Raw genomic sequence first — 17,234 nt, 5'->3', positions numbered from 1 at the left:
TCATTGAGCTGTGTTTTCACCTGTCACATGGTGGGGTTTCCTGCCAGCTAAGTATTCATTTACAGTGGCAGTGCCATCTGTATGTGTGTAGTGTTTGAGCAGTCATTTGGGTATATAATTGCTTTAATTAATTTTAGTGATTATTTGCTTATTTAAAAAAACAGAAAATATAAATGTGAAAGTGTTGATATCAGTGACGAGAAGCATAGATTTACTACAGATTGATAATTGTCATGATGGAAGTGGCCAATTGTTATCCTCTGTTAGATACTCATTGAACTTAAAAACTGAACAGTCAATGATGAAATAAAGGCATACAACCAAAGAATATATACAGATGTGTGAGATGTATTGCTCGTGATGGTGCCAAATGAAGGTTAAGTTTAGATAAACAATTTTTATGTTTTGTGCTCTGAGCAAAGAGTAACCCTTTAATATGTAATGTGTGCACATTATACTTGATTACCTTTTTAGGATTGCAGTATATACAAAGATACAAAGCTGTTTGCATATGCTGATAAGCTGCTTTGGGAAGTTGATTTAACACTGTATATGCAAACCCAGGTAATTCATTTAAGGATTTATTTGATTTCCTGAGATGCAGCAAAATACAATGGAAAAAACAAGGTATTAGATTCAGACTAAGAATAATAACTAACATTTAAAAACTGTTTGCTATATTCCTGGCTCTGAGCGAAATGCTTTAATGGATTATCTTAATTTAGCTTTAGTTGTTTAACTTTATTATTATTATTATTGTTATTATTAGCTATAGGGCATTGTTCTATTGCCCAGGCTGGAGTGCAGTGGCATGATAATAGCTCACTGTAGCCTCTATCTCCAGTGCTCAAATGATCCTCCCACTGCAGCCTCCTGCGTAGCTAGGACTACAGGCATATACCACCGTGCCCAGCTAATTTTTAAAATTTTTTGTAGAGATGGGGTATTGATCACTCTGTTGCCTAGGTTGATCTCAAACCCCTGGCCTCTAGTGATCCTCCCGCCTCAGCCTCCCAAAGTGCTGGGATTACAGGCATGAGCCACCGGCTGCTTGGTGATCTTAATTTTACAAAGACTTTAAGTCAACTATATCTAAACTTTCTTAAAGAGTGGTTAAGCACGTGAGATTTGGAGGCAGACTGTTTATATTCATGCTTTTGCTTCTTACGTAATTAGGTGATTAATTTTGACCTCTGCTTTCCTTGCTTGGTTTTTCATATGAAGGTAAAGTTAATAGTAGTACTTATGTAATGGGGTTGTTTTGAATATCGAGTGAGAGAATACAATACCAGTGAGACAGTACCTGCCTAGCACATGGTAAAATTCTCAATAAATCCTGACTGTTAATACTACTGTATAACCTCAGGCAAGTGACTACTTCTCTGAGCTCCTATTTCCTCATGTGGGAAATGGAGTTAATATTTACCCCAAAGTTATTGTGAGGATCTAGTGGAATTAAAGTGTCTTGTGGAGTGCTTAGCACATAGGAGCTGTTTAATCCAACATGGCATTCCAAATTCTATGTCATGCTTTGCACTTTTTCGGTGAATCTTTATTGAATAGGTGTTTGTTATATGCTGGGGAGATAGTGGTGAAAAAAGTCCCTGCCTTAAAGAGTTTGCATTTGGGGAGGTGGGGTTAGAGTAGGGAAGCAGAAATAAGTAAATGACCAATCATTTGAGACTGTGATAAAAACTATGAATGGTACAGTAGTGGGTCACTGTGGTGGCAGGTAGGGAACTATATGAGGCTATGGGGGTGGTGGGGAGATAGGGAATATTCGAGGGAACATGTGAAGGGAGAGAAGAAACAGCTTATTTGAACAATTGAACAACAAGTCAAGAGCACTTGAGGCGGAGGGGCCTGAGAGTTCTAGACCCAGATGTGGAAGGAGCTGAGGGTGTGGGCGTTGGGGTGGATCAAGGAGGAAACTGAAGGCCCATGTGGCTAAAGCGCCCTAACTGAAGGAGTGTTGCGAGACTAGGACCTTTCGGCCTTCCTGTGGAGTTGCAATGGGGAGCTATTGAAAAGTTTTCAGCATATGAGTTAAAAGTCAACTGTATTTTATTCTATGTCTTTGCTATTGTGAATAGTGCTGCATAAACTGTATTTTAAATGGGAACCTTATGTATATTCTAACCTTGGGGCTGGTGTCTTATTTCTTTCTAATGGCTTGCATGTAAGATCCCATCTTTGTATATAAATAATTAATCTTTTATCATTAAAACAATTTTTCTACTTCATTACTGCTCACTTGATGAGAGACTCCCTACTTATCACTTAAATTCAAATTCTTTTCCATCATTCACCTTCCTTGACTGTCCCACATGGTACTGAGGGAGGGAGGAAGCACACATTTCTACAGTACCTGCTATGTGCAAGACTCTCTTGGCTTTAAGGCATACTTTATATTGTTATTCCCAAGACCTTGTTTAACCAATGAGGAAACAGGTTCCAAGATGGTAAGTGATTGCCTAGTGCTGGAACCAGGATTTGCATCCAGGTCTATGGTTCCCTGCTCCCTTTAGCCCCCAAAGGGGGCTCTCCAAAGCCCCTCAGAGCTTTGCTCTCTGTGTCAGATTGCTCTGTTAGCATGATAGAGGTATGTAAGACTGTGAGCTTAATCAGATTAAGGTGTTATCTTCTCTGTGGACAGTCTTAGAGTTTGCAAAAGAACATATGTCATTGCTTCACAGTGCACTATTGATCTTATTCATTCGACCATTTTCACTGTAGTTCTTCTAACAGTACTGCGATAACTTTGTTTTTGTCCTTGTAACCGTTAAGTACTCAAATATAGAGATATTCTCCATGTCCATTTGTTGTATGTACATTGACTTTGTTGAAAATAGAGAAATTTACTATTTTCCTGTAAAATTTTTTTGTTCATTTGGTCTTCAGCTTTCATTAACACTAAGTAATGCAAATTAAAATAACTAAACCGTATCTATTTCATTCTACATGAATTTAGTAATTTAGTTTTTAGGAAAAATACCAAATGAGGTTGATTGGTCACTCTGCAACAATAAAAAATCTTGCCAATAAACTTGTAATCAGTCTATAAAATTCTTTTCCAGAGTAAGACTTTTTATTTTGGAGGAAGATTTCCTAGGAGTCTACTTGGGGAAATTATAATGGTTATGTTTCTCTTTGAAAATGAAGGAAGAAAACTTTTAAGTGCTTTGTCTGGCTAAATTACATTGGCCCCTTTTCAATATTACTCTTTTCATAAAGCATTGGTAAACATAAGTAACAAAGTAATCTTTCATCATTTTATCAACAATTTTTCTATTAAATTGCTGCTCACTTTATGACACCCTTTAATGATGGATTTCTACGCTTTCAGTGATTTGGGTGTCAGAAAGTTGTATCCTCTATTTCTACAAAATGTATTAGAATGTGAATCAAGATTTTCCTATTTTGGTAACTTTATTAAAATTACAAAACACATATTCTCATAGAAAAATTAGAAACTAGGATTGAGCAAAAATAAAAATTATCCACAATTTGTACATTCTGGGCTTTTCTTTGTGCATATATACTCTGGAGCGAGACTACTTAGGTTGGAATTCCAGCTCTGTCACTTTGTGACCTTGGGAAAGTTATCTAAATTTTCTGTGCCTCAGTTTCTTAATCTGTAAAATGAGTACCTATCTCAGGGTTATTATGGGGGTTAAATGAGTTAATACATGTAAAATGCTTAGAATATTGCCTTTCCCCTAGTAAGAGACACATACATGGGTTTTAAAAGACCTTTTATTATGGAGAATTTCAAACACAGAAATAGAGACTAGTATTATGAGTTCCAGTGTACCTATTGTCAACATTTAGACATTCCTGTTTCATCTATCAATCTTCTTTTATTTTTCTTTCTATACTTGGGTATTTTATAGAAAATCCCAAATATTACATCCTTACTCTATGTATACTTTGTACCATATTAATATTTGCTAAGAATTAGGTAAGTTATTTTAGAGAGTGAGTATACAAAATTTAAGTCATTTTTGAAGGGAGAAAATACAAGCAAAATATCTAAAACATCCATTCTGTGATGTTTTAATAATTTTAGCTGACTGAATGGTATTTGAAGTAAGATTGTGAATATGGAGATTTTGCTATTCAGATTAGACATTTATTGGCCAGTAACACCTTTAAAATAATTGGGTATCAGTTTTATTGTAAATATACTGTAGATATTTTGTATGAACACAAAGTCTTTATTTAGAAAATGTTTTGTACTGAGCAATATATGTAACTGTTTTGGTGAAGGAAAAATACTTAAAATTTATGATATTGGAAAAAATAAAAAAGCTAACTTTGAAGATTTAGATTGGATGCTACAAAAATTCTAGACATTCATACGCCCTTAGATTTTAAAAAATAACTGTTTTCCATTGATATACTCATATATTTAGCATATAAATACACATCCATATACCACACTTTAAAACACAGTATTCAAGAATAATTAGATAAAATTTGTAACTAGTTAGGCATTATTCAGTTTTGTGGGTTTTTTTTGTTGTTGTTGTTAAAAACAGGGGCTGGTTCCGTCACCCAGGCTGGAATACAGTGGCATAATCTTGGCTCTCTGCAGCCTTGATCTACTCAAGTGATCCTCCCACCTCAGCCTCCCAAGTAGCTGTTTCTGTGGGCTTGAGCTACCATACCCAGCTAATTTTTAAAGTTTTTGTAGAGATGGAGTCTCCTTATGTTGCCCAGGCTGGTCTCAAACTCTTGGGCTCAAGTGATCCTCTTGCCTTGACCTCCCAAAGTCTAGGGATTACAGGTATTAGCCACCGTGCCTGGCCAAGTTTGTGGTTTTATTTTTTATTTTAATGTCTTGTTTTCCTGGACAGCAATCAGTTCTGACTTGGAATTTCCTGCCTTTGATCTTATTTTAGACTCCCATTTCAAAATCTGTAAGTAGCATGTGATATTGAGAAGGAACTAAATTGTAAAGGCAGGAATTTGATAGAATTCATTGTACTTTTAGTAAATGGCAACGAGTGAGATCATCTGAACTCATCGTCATGTAAATTTTCTCAGTATTTGAATTATTGATCTTAAAATTCCTGGGATATGGTAAGTGATGTGGAATGTGCAGGCCATGCCTCATGTTACCGATGGTCCAGTGGAAAGAACACTTGATTGGAAGTCAAGAAACCTCTGTTCTCACTTGAACTCGGTCGTGATGACTTCCCTTTTTGGCAAGTTGCTTTAACCTCTCTGACATTGTTTCTTCATTTCTCTAGTGAACAAATGTAGGGAGGGAGATGATGTTAGGTCCATTATATTAGTTAAGGAAGTGCTAGATATTGCAACAAGGAGACCCCAAAATGCAATGGTTCAAACAGTGTAGAAGTTTTTCCTGTAATAGTTGGAGTTCCAAGTATGCAGCTGTGCAGCAAGCTATCATTTAGGGATCCAGGTTCTTTCCATTTTGTTTCTTCAACAGAGTCCCAGGGCCATTGTCTTCATGTGCATGGTTGCATCTAGGTTGTTGCCCAGAATTCATTGTGGTTCGGAAGAGAGACTGGAGGAAGCAGACTCCAGCCGGGAAATGGCACGTCACTTCTGCTCAAACACCACTGGAGAGAACTTGATCACATGTTCATACTGTACCATATTTGAGCCTGGGAAATGTAATGAAGCTGTTCAGGTTACAGTTTTGTTAATACAAAAGAAGAGAACAGATATTGGTGGATAAATAGCAGTCTCTTCCACATCATATGGTTGCTGCTTTCTCTGATTATAATATTGACCAAGTGGCTTTGTCACACCACTGAGTTGCTATCTACTTCAGCTTGATTTTGAAATTACTGGCTAAGATAAAAGTGTTTTCTACTCTGGGTTTAATTTTAATGTGTCTTAGTGGTCTCTCTGAGAATATAATGACTAAAAATTACTGTTTTCTTGCACTTGCTCTTTAATGTTGAAAACTTTCAATTTTTATGAATTTTCATGAATCATATACAGTTGACCCTTGAAAAATTTGGGGTTTTGGGGTGCCAATCCCTCATGAGATCGGAAACCCGTATGTAACTTTTTACTCTCCAAGAATTTAACTACCAGTAGTCTTATGGATATTATAAACAGTTGATTCTTACATATTTTGTATATTATATACTGTATTCTTATAACGAAGCTAGAGAAAAGAAAATATTATTAAGAAAATCATAAAGGAGAGAACTATTCATTAAGTGGAAGTGGATCGTCATAAAGGTCTTCATCTTCACCTTCACGCTGAGTAGGGTGAGGAGGAGGAAGAAGAGGGGAGGTTGGTCTTGCTGTCTCAGGGGTGCCAGAGGTGGAAGAAAAGCCACATATAAATAGACCTTTTCTCAAGGATCAACTGTGATTAAAAGGGTTCCAATTATCTTGTCCTGTTAATTTGGGAGTTAGGTGGCAGTCGGATTTTTTAAAGCTTTTGAAGCAAGAGCTGAGGCTAAGTGTGAGCAGGTGTCAGGATTTAATACAAGGTGATGAAACAGAATCAAGCTGCCTGATCTTGGAGAGGATATATAGAAATACTTAGGGACTGGGAAGCTAAGCAGCAGAAGAATGAGAAAGAGATCCATATTAGACAGTAGAACAAGGTGGGCATTTGAAAAGTATAGGCAGAATTTTTCCCCTCTTTTTTGAGGGACAGGGTCAATCAGCCGGAGGACTCTAGAATCCACCCTTGAGCCACAGTCTTGATAAATTTATAAAATCACCTCAAAATTTATTGATAGTGCCCATCAGGTTTTCTATAAGCCATCCACAAAAAGTAATAAAAAAGATAAAAATTGTCAAAATATGTGTTTAAAAGTATGGTTTTAGGCTGATGGTTTCATAACTTAATTTGTGGGAGGAAGAAACTAAGTAAATTCCATAACTGATAATTGGAATAGTTGATAAAATGTTAGAAAAAGAAAAGTCCTGGATTTTGTGTCTCTGAAACATAGAGCCCATTAATGTGAATGAAGTATTCATTTTTTGTCAGCCATTTTCTCAGTTTGCTGATGATACTGCTCATGTAAACTAGCTTTAAGAATGTACTCTGGGCTGGATGTGGTGGCTCACACCTGTAGTAATCCTAGTGCTTTGGGAGGCTGAGGGTGGGAGGATCACTTGAGCCCAGGAGTTTGAGACCAGCCTGAGGAACAGAGGGAGTCCCCGTCGCTACAAAATTAAAAAAAAAAAAAAAAAAAAAAAAGCTTTAGCCAGGCATAGTGGTGCATGCCTGCAGTCCCAGCTACTTGGAAGGCTGAGGATGGGAGGATCACCTAAGCCCGGGAGTTTGAGGCTGCAGTGATCTATGATTGTGTCACTATACTCCAGCTTGAGTGACCGAGTGAGACGCTGTCTCTTAAGGAAAAAAAAAAAAAATGTATATATATATATATATATATATATATATATATTCTGTTAGCCCTGAGTTTCAGCCGGATGACTGTCTTTGAGCCCTTCCTATATAGAAATTTGGTAGTCAAGAGCGCTCAGAGTCAAATGTCTGCCTTCGTGACCATTGGATCCTCCTCCTCTGACTACCTTGTATAATCAGTTACTCTCCCTGCTGTGTTTTCATAATTGTTAGATTTCCTCTTTTTTTTTTCAGAGTGTGTCCTTTATTTGAGGTTTGACATTAAGTACTTTTGTGTGATATGTAGTTGTACAGTGTCCTAGAGAAACTATTGAGAAAGAAAGTTGAAAACCCAAAGTATTGTTTCTGCTGCTCTTTTATTAGTGCAATTGATAGATTAATTTTATTGGAAGTATTCTTATGGGGCTGAAGTACCTTGGCAGATAATGTGATAATTGCTTACTTTAAACAACTGCTTTGATTCACTGGGAACTTAAAGACCTTGTTAAAAATTACCTTTCTGATTTAAATTTAGACAGACAAAAAAGGCATACTGACAGGTTGGAGATAAATCTTTTAAAATCAAACATACATTTCTGTAGCATGTGGTTTATGGATTATATTGTTACTGGTTTCCTTTTAGTAAAATGGCATGACAAGAAGTAATATATAAATTGTTTTTTCTTAATGTATAAAATACCTAAAGGAAATTGAGTTTAAAAATAAAGTAGACTGCTGTCCAGACTGGATGACAAAGTGAAACCCTGTCTCTGTCTCTTAAAAAAAAAAAAAAAAAGGCAGGACATGTGCTATACTTGCCAATGCTAAAGTGACCATGTTTACTCTTTTTTGAAATCCCATAAGAGGATATGATGTTTTTATACCTAGAAAGGCCAATGGTTGTGACTAACCTTGAAATATAAGTCTTCAGCAAATGAAAGACACTTGCAATTTGTAGCCCAGTGATAGCAAGTCAGGAATGATATAAAATCATATTGCAGCTTGGGTAGTGGTTTTGAGAATGCTTAATGGCCACTTGTTAGGAAAGGTAAAGTTACTATGGATTTAAAAAACATACTCATTCTCTGAGGTGTCTCACTGAAATTAGGGCTGTCTTTTGTAATCTTTGGTATTTGTCATCTATACTTAGGTAATTTGGATAAAAACAATACTCTTTTACCACAGTGGTACACCTCCTGAAAACAAAGTCATCTTTTTGGATGGCTCAGCTTCTTCGCTTCTATAATAAGCTATTAGCCTACGCAGCTGCTCACCTGGTCCCCAAAGCCACATTAGAATTCCAGCATTCTGGGCCTGGATCAGAGTACATAGCCCCACATCTTCTGTATAGTTCTATCACCATTGATATTTGAGTAAATATATTCTGTGACATATCAATAATTTTACCTGCTTCTCTGGATACTGTAAAGTCAGCCTTCTTTTGAGTTAGATTAGATCATCAGAAAACTCTGTACTTGGACCCCAGTAGCTGGGATTTTTCTTTTTCTTTTTCTTTTTTGGCTGAATAACATGTTACATTATGCCTGTGGCTTTATCGAGGGTTTGCTTGAAAGAGAAGTAATATGACCGGGCACAGTGGCTCACACCTGTAATCCCAGCACTTTGGGAGGCCGAGACGGGCAGATCACCTGAGGTCAGGAGTTTGAGACCAGCCTGTTCAACATGGTGAAACCCCACCTCTACTAAAAATACAAAAAATTAGAAAGGCATGGTGACACACACCTGTAATCCCAGCTACTCTGGAGGCTGAGACAGGAGAATCGCTTGAACCTGGAGGCGGAGGCTGCAGTGAGCCAATATCATGCCATTTCACTCCAGCCTGGGCAAAAAAAAAGAAAAAAGTAATATAACATTTCCTTTTGCTATTGTTATTGAGAATATTGCCTATTATATTACTCTGTATTCCATTTATAAAGCCCAATGTGAGAAATTTCCTTCAGAGTTTCAGGTCACAAAAATGTTTGTTTTCTTTGATAAAGGATATTTGCTTATCTTTTAGATCATAAAAGAGGTATCATTTATTTTGTTTATTTACCCTAGCTTCCTGGGAGCACAGGGCCAAATTTGAATGTTAATTGTAGGAATTATGTCAAGAAATTTTGTAAATTAATTTAAAAATAGTTATATATACTGGGAGTTAGCAAACTATGGCCCACCCACTTCTTTTTGTAAATCAGGTTTTATCAGAACACAGCCATAGTCATTTATTTATGTATTGCCTATTGCTTTTGTGCTACAGTGGCAGACTTGAATAGTTGCTCTGGCCCTTTACAGAAAACAGATTTCTAGTCCTGATATAAATAGTTACATGTGGGTCAGACCAAATGCAATAACACTGAATATAAAGCAGTATGATTACTGTTAGATGTAGCTAGTTGGAAGAGGCTTAACAGAGTGTGCTATGAAAGGAGTTTAATATTTAAGCAGTGGAAGCATATAGAAGACATTTTATCTGGGAGAGAAGAAATAAAATCCTGTAGAATTGAGCAGATTTTGAACATTTGGGACCATTTTGGAAACTGTTTTAGCTAGATTAGAATTACAGCAGTGGAAATGAAGTTGAATGGGCAAGACTATTGATAGGAAGGCATAAAAGCTAGGCACCAGAATTTGCATTTAATCCAACAAACAACTGAAAACCCAGTATGAAAATTTCACAGGGAAGTGATGTGATGGGAACAGCATTTCAGTACAGCTAGTCTGACAGCAGTGTACGAACTCAGCATGGAGAGCCCCAAGACTAAGCAGTTACTGGAGTAAGCCTGCCATGAGGAACTAAGATAATGAATCTAGAATGAAGAGGAAGAGTAACCTCTGAGATGCTGGCAAGAAGGAAGCCGATTTTGTGGCTGACTGGATTTAGAGAGTGGTGGTGAAGGAAATTGTGAGAGGAGAACTGGGGAAAAATGAACTGGAGTGACCGTTTTTTGAGAGGAAATATGTGTTTTGTTTTTGATGTCCCTGGTTTCTGGTGTTTTAGAGCCTCCTAAGAGAAAGTATGGAAGCATTTGGAGATCTGTGTGAGATGATGACTGAGCTGTGGGAGAGTTTGTATGGAGGAACAACAGCACGAGGCAGAGTGGCTGGGGAGTGCCTCCAGGAAGGAAGATAGCACTCGAGGAGCAGAGTGCATGGAAGAACAGGAGGAGTCAGTAAAACAGTGTTTCCCAATGTGTATCCCAGGACAGACTGATAGTATAGATGGTTAGCAGGTATTTCCATTTTTGCATTGCCAGATAGATTTGATAAATTCTGGGTTAAGCAAAGTTAAATAGACTTCTTGTATTAGACCCTCTCATGTGCTTTAATAATATGCACCATTATTTATATCTCCAATATGATCTCTACCTCCAAGTTTAGATTCCTGTATTCGACTTTCTATGAGACATTTCCCCTTGCGATATCTGTGAGGCATCTAAAACTTAACTGTCCAAATTGGAATTCCTTGTCTTCCTCACAAAACTTGATTCCCCATCTCAGGTGATGGCAGCTCTATCTTTTCTTTTTAGTAAAAAATGCCGTGGTAAGAAGTAACACTGAAATTGTTTTGTTCCATGTGTAAACTGGCCAAAGGAATTGAGATTAAAAATAAGGTTGCTCAGACTGGGCATGGTGGCTCACGCCTGTAATCCCAGCACTTTGGGGAGACCGAGGCAGGTGCATCACTTGAGGTCAGGAGTTCGAGACTAGCCTGGCCAACATGGTGAAACCTGTCTCTACTAAAAATACAAAAATTAGCTGAGCGTGGTGGTGGGTGCCTGTAATCCCAGCTACTTGGGAGGCTGAGGCAGGAGAATCGCTTGAACCTGGGAGGTGGAGTTTACAGTGAGCTAAGATCGCACCACTGCATTCCAACCTGGGTGACAGAGTGAAACTCTGTCTCACCAAAAAAAAAAAAAAAAAAAGGAAAAAAAAAAGTTGCTCAGATTAAAAACCTTGGAGTCATCCTTGACTCCTTTCTCCTATGTTTTTTTTTTTTTTTTTTTTTTTTTTGACAGAGTCTCACTCAGTGACCCAGGCTGGAGTGCAGTGGCACAACCTCAGTTTATTGCAACCTCCACCTCCTGAGTTCAAGTGATTCTCCTGTCTCAGCCTCCTGAGTAGCAGGGATTACAGATGCATACCACCATGCCTGGGTAATGTTTGCATTTTTAGTAGAGACACGGTTTCGCCATGTTGGCCAGGCTGGTCTCAGGTGATCTGCCTGCCTCAGCCTCCCAAAGTGCTAGGATACAGGTGTGAGCCACTGTGCCCGGCCCTTTCTATACTCTTACCCAATCCATTAGCAGCCGCATTGGCTTTCCCTTCAAATACGTCCAGAATCTGACCACATGGTACCTCAAGTGATTCTACTGAAACCCTACCACCTCTTTGTGCAGTAGCTTTCCATTTCACTCAGGATAAATATGTCAGTCTCTGTAGTGGCATACAAGGCCTTTTATGGCCTAGCTTCTCATGAATCCTCTGACCTGATTTGCCATTCTTTTCCTCCTTTGCTCTGCTGCATGCACATCTCTTTGTTCTTCCTAAGACAGGGCTTAAGCAGTTGATTAGCTGAGGACCTTTTCCTGTGTCTGTGACACTCTTCCCCCTAGATATCTGTTTGGCTTATCTAACTTCCTTCCTTTCCTCCTCTAAATCTGTTCACATGCCACCCTCTCTAGAAGAGACTGACCTGGACTACCATATTTAAAATAGAAAGAGTGCACTTCTCCCATTTCTCATCCCCTTTATTCTGCTTCACTTTCTTTCTTTTTTTTTTATTAGCATTTACCATCTTCTAACATATTTTATGTATTATTTGTTTAAAAAATTATCTGCTACTTTCTGCTAGACTGTAAGCTCCATGAATGCAGAGATTTTTGCCTATTTTGTTCACTGATATAACTCAAGCACCTAGAACTGTGCTGGACACACAATAGGCAACTAATAAGTATTTGTTAAATGAGAGAATGAATTTCAAGATGGGAATATATGTCCCCATAGCATCTTTCTTTCACCCATGGAGATATTTTTTTCCTGTGTTTCCTAGGGACACACTTTAGGAGATTCTGTTGTAAGTATTATGGAATTCAAAGGAGGAGAAAATTACAAGAAAGTTGTGATTGACACAATTGGGAAGTTAAAAAATTTTGACCTGCTTAAGCTAATAAGTAGATTTAGGGAGGAAAAATAGTTTACAATCTTATAACAAGTTGTTTCAGTGTTGTGGAATGTCAAATTCGGGGAGGAAAGTTGGACATAGATGTTGAAGAAAAATACCAGGATAAATTACCCGTTCAGGGAGTTTAGCTTTGGATTAAAGGGTGGAAAGTACAGATTGAGTACTCTGTATCTGAAATTCTCGGACCAGAAGTGTTTTGGATTTGGATTTTTTCCAAAAAAATTTGGAATATTTGCATATACTTTAAACTGGTTGAAAATCCAATCTGAAAATCCAAAATAGTCCAATTTTGAGATCAAGGGAACTTGGTTTTTCTGCTTGTTATAAGTTAATCTAGGGTTGTTTATTGAGATAAATTTTAATTTTAATTATATTGTAGTAAATAGGTGACCTAGAATACCCTGTTTTTCAAAGTAGTGTAATTTGGTAGGTTCAGTGCTTCATGAAAATGGGATAAATTGGGATCCTTAGGAAATCCTCTTTTTAGTTCCATACTCCTGCTTTACCACCTGCCTTCCCCATCCTTTTGCATGCTTTTCTTTCCCTCCCTCCCTCACTCTCTTTTTCTTTCTTCTTTCTTTCTTTTTCTCTTTCTTTGTTTCTTTTTATCTTTCTTTCTTTCTCTCTCTCTCTCTTTTTCTCTTTTCTTTACTTTTCTTATGAGCCTAGTAGGAATGATAAGTGAGATATAAATACTGAAAGTTGATGCTAATTGTTCGCTTGTTCCTCCTGTAGGAAACAAGCAGTCTTTTTTAACGTGTGAATTTCTAGGTCTTTTCTACACTTCTTGAAAAAAAGTTCACCTAGGCTTCACACTTGTCACTAGCAGTTGGATTAGTGCTTAGATGAAAGCTTGTGCCAAAGTGAGGCATAGATGAAGTAATTTTATGACAGTTTGACTCTTTCTCTCTTATAAGTTTTGATCCACAGAAGAATTAATTTCTGTTTCAAATGTGTGGTTGAACTTTTGGATAGTTTTTTCATTTCCGTAGTGCAAATTCATCTTTTTCAGGGTTAGCTCTCATGGGAAAAACCAAAAGCTGTTGGGCATTTTTAGTTTATTTATCAATCATGACATTTGAGTGCTGAATGACAATGAAGTTATTCCAAGGATTACTCTGCAGAGCCCTGTGTTTTATTTCCATTGTTGTCTTTGGAATGGATTACGTTCACATTATTTGAGGAATAATTAATTGGAGCTCCAATTCAGACCAGTTGGAAGACTAACAAATATTCTTTTGTTTTGGTTACAGAAGCTGCATACATACATGTAAGAGAAGCAAAAATGTCAGATGATATCAGGAAAAGGTTTGAATTTCCAAATTCTCTTATCCAATCACAGGTAATTTTGTTTGTTTATTTTTGCTCATGGTAACAAATAAACCTGTTCTGTGGATTGTTAACTGAACTTTATATATTTAACATTAAATATTTTATTCTACATGTAGAGATTTATATTATTTTATGAAGCAGCTTTTATGAGTTAATTTGAAAATATATATTTGAGATAGGAAAGCAAATATTTGAAACTGATCAATCTCAGCTTCTGTTTATATATCATACTTTTCTTCCTAGCGATAATAAAACCTTGATTAACTAGTAGGCCCCTGAATATGCTTGTTTGTTTGTTTTTTTTTTTTTGGCCTATAATTATTGGGAACAGAGGTAAATAGTTATATTTCCACAGAGCATGAGGGATTAATATTTAAGAAGACATATCCTACCCCTTATATAGAGTTTTATAATAATGACATTTAATAAGTAAAATATCCTGGGTTAAAAAATTTGATGTATCTACTAAGATAGGAGATTGTGATAACTTTAAAGAGCTTTTCAATAGTTAAATGGTTAAAACAAAGATGGCTTTCTGGTTAGCCTTTAGGTAACTAGAAACATTCTGGTTAATCAAGGTATCATAATAGCTTATTGTCTTTTCTTGTGAGAGTAAAGCTAACAGATCAGCAGAAGCCATCTTGAAGACTTAACAACGTACAGCGCCTTGGATACTTTCAACAGTTAACTTCGGAGATGTCTGCTGTGGGAATTGACTTAGCTGGGTAGTGGGGAACCCTTCCATGAGGAGTAGAACACTCCTTATGCAAGATTCCCTTCTACCTGGCTGGGTTGGAGTCATATCCTACAGGTCCTTACCATGAAGAAGAAGATGAAGGCTTGGAGGATACTGTTCGCAGTTTTATTTTTCTGTGCCTGGAGTCTCTTTGTTAGCATAGACAAACAAGAAATAAATGCCCATATATGTTACTGTTAAATTAGGTGAAAATATATATATATTTATATATATAATTTAGCATAGGATGTCTATTTGAATGCTGTTATGGAACACTTAAGTAGCAATGTAGGCTGATTTATCCTTGGGTTTTGTATTTTAAAAAATCAGTTTAGGCTAATATCTCTGATTTGTTAGAGTATGTTAGAGAAATTGAATCTGGTGGGGAATGGGGAATTAAGCTGCTTTTCTTTTAGTTATTTTTCTAAATATGAACTATAGTTTTTTCTTTGTCGCTATTGTGTTTCATATTGGTTTTGTTAGGTTCTTGTGATTGTGTCCTGTCCTTTGCAAATATTTCTTATTGTTCTTCTGTAACTACTGCTCAATATTAGCACCATATTTCATTGATTCACACACATTTTTTTTCAGATTTTAACATCTTTGAAATTGAATTGCCTCTAGTAATTGATGGCAGCAGTTGAGATACAGTTGGTATTGCCTGCACATTTGTGAACTTGGGCATGATTTTCTACATGAGTCTAAAAGAACTCTTGTGTGACTATAAAACCAAAATTCTAACTTATAAGAAGCATTGTATATCATAGACTAATTGGCAGCCTTTTTTCTTTCTTAGTGGTACACAGTATAATGGTGCAACTTGCAATTCCTGGTCAGTTACATTCAGTGAAATATGGTATATTTTGTAAAACAGGAGCTCAGCCTATCCATGGGCACTCAGTTCTTGTTACTATTCCTTTTACTAGGAGATAAGAGACAGTAAGTTGGACTAAACTTAATATTCATGTACATGAGTGACTTATATTGCAAAACTAGACCACAAGCACCGTGGTCTTAAATCATTTCCAATGTGTGAAATACAAAGAGAAAAATGAGGAAGGAGTGAGTGCTGTGTTTTTATTTGAGCTATTCTGGAGACTTTGCAGAACTGGCAGCTATTCACAGCTATACTGTAATTTGGTCCCAAGTGCAGGCTGGACAGTTGTTGGAATAGTGAAGTTTTTTCCAACCCGTACACAGAATGGCAATGATTGTTACTAGCCTATTGGCTCTAAGACTGTAGTGCTGGGTAGTGCTGAAGAACTAGGGGAATAAAGTTGAGGTAGTAGGAGGTAATGATATTTATGTCTTTATATAACCAGCACTCCTTTAAGAGACTTGAATTTAATTTTGGGTTTTTTGACTAAAGCAGGATATGGGAAAACTTTAGAGATTTATGAGACTGAAAGCTTATGTTTAAATTGAATTTAAGGGCTGAAACCTATAAAAATGATAAAGGAATCAAAATTATATGGCCTACAGGAGGGAGAAGGGTGGTGGTGGAGGGAAGCCATATTGATTCACGTCTGTTTGTGCTATAGTCATAAAGACGAGTTTTCTTCATATTCGTTAACGGTGTGATGAAGCATGATGGATTTCATTTCAGTGCAAAGATGATTTTAAAAACTATGGGGTTTCTCACTCATGTTTTAATGGAGTAAGCAATCTCAAGTTATCTTCTGAGACTGACAGCAATTTGAACCAAAAATCTGGCAGTTTTCTTAACCTCTATGCACTATAGTTGCTTATTGGTAACCTGGGATAGATATGCCTACTTTGAGAACTATTCTGAAGATTAGAAATTATGCATGTGGAGTGCCTAATTCAATGCCTTCTACATAGCACACACTTAGTAAATGGGAATTTTATTTATTCCCAATTGACTACCTGATACACTCATATTAACTAGTATTGATATTTGGAAATAACTTCTAAGGGACTGTGTTCATTAATTTTATTTGTTTTTTAGGCTGTGGGTCATCTTATTGCTGCAGTCCTAAAGGAAAATGGTTTTTCAGAAAAGATTCACCAATCTACAAATCAGGTCTGTGTTTAACTTTATGCTTCAATTTTCTTCAGATAAGATTGCTACTAGCTGGATCACATATGCACCTGTCTTGTTTCCCTGATAGTTCAGATTACAGCAGAAATGTTTTTGAACTGTGAGAACTTCATTGCCTTTTTTGATAATTTGTTTGTCTTTTTAGTGTATAGCAATAAAAAAGTTTTAAATTTATTAAAACACACTCTAGGAATGAGAAATGGAGGGAGGGGCTGGAGAGGAGTATTCTTACGACTATTGATGAAAAACAATATGGATGGAATGAGAGAAGGCATGCTTTAGAGAAGATTGATAGAGTTATCTCTGAGGAAATCATTTGGGTAATGAAGAGAATGAACAGAGTGGCTCTGTTTGGATGTAGATTTCTCATGCTTCAGCTCAGCCCCAGCTGTGAGTTCTTGGTTGGAAAGGTCATACATTGACAGTCAAAGCTGAAAAATTCCATCTTACACAAACAGCAGGTAAATGCTCAGAGTTGAAGCAATGCCAGCTTACTGAGATATACCACTTGGGGTTTGTTTGATCAACATTGTGTATTTTGACCTGCTAGTTGGGTAACTCTTCTTAAGAG

At 36.8% G+C, this 17,234-nt stretch overlaps 1 protein-coding gene and 1 non-coding gene across 4 annotated transcripts in view; both read left to right on the top strand.

Moving 5' to 3' along the window:
* The window catches only part of FOCAD (focadhesin), a 314,136-nt gene that overhangs the window by 19,610 nt on the left and 277,292 nt on the right, over positions 1–17,234 (top strand). For 2 of the 3 annotated variants that reach the window (XM_077966008.1, XM_028835129.2), the window contains 2 exons: positions 13,787–13,875; positions 16,571–16,645. In XM_077966008.1, coding sequence (XP_077822134.1) covers positions 13,819–13,875; positions 16,571–16,645 — 132 coding nt within the window. In that variant the 5' untranslated portion in view covers positions 13,787–13,818. Of the gene's footprint in view, positions 1–11,365; positions 11,506–13,786; positions 13,876–16,570; positions 16,646–17,234 lie in introns of those variants that run through there. The other variant, XM_077966010.1, reaches the window with a different exon arrangement.
* On the top strand, positions 14,578–14,661 carry MIR491 (microRNA mir-491). The gene has a single exon (NR_032543.1). It is a non-coding gene; the product is annotated as a microRNA mir-491 (primary transcript).

The sequence above is a fragment of the Macaca mulatta genome, chromosome 15, assembly GCF_049350105.2.
Source record: "Macaca mulatta isolate MMU2019108-1 chromosome 15, T2T-MMU8v2.0, whole genome shotgun sequence".
In the NCBI taxonomy this organism is placed as follows: Eukaryota; Metazoa; Chordata; class Mammalia; order Primates; family Cercopithecidae; genus Macaca; species Macaca mulatta.
Note: the sequence above shows the minus strand (reverse complement) of the source record. Positions and strands in the feature narration are given on the sequence as shown.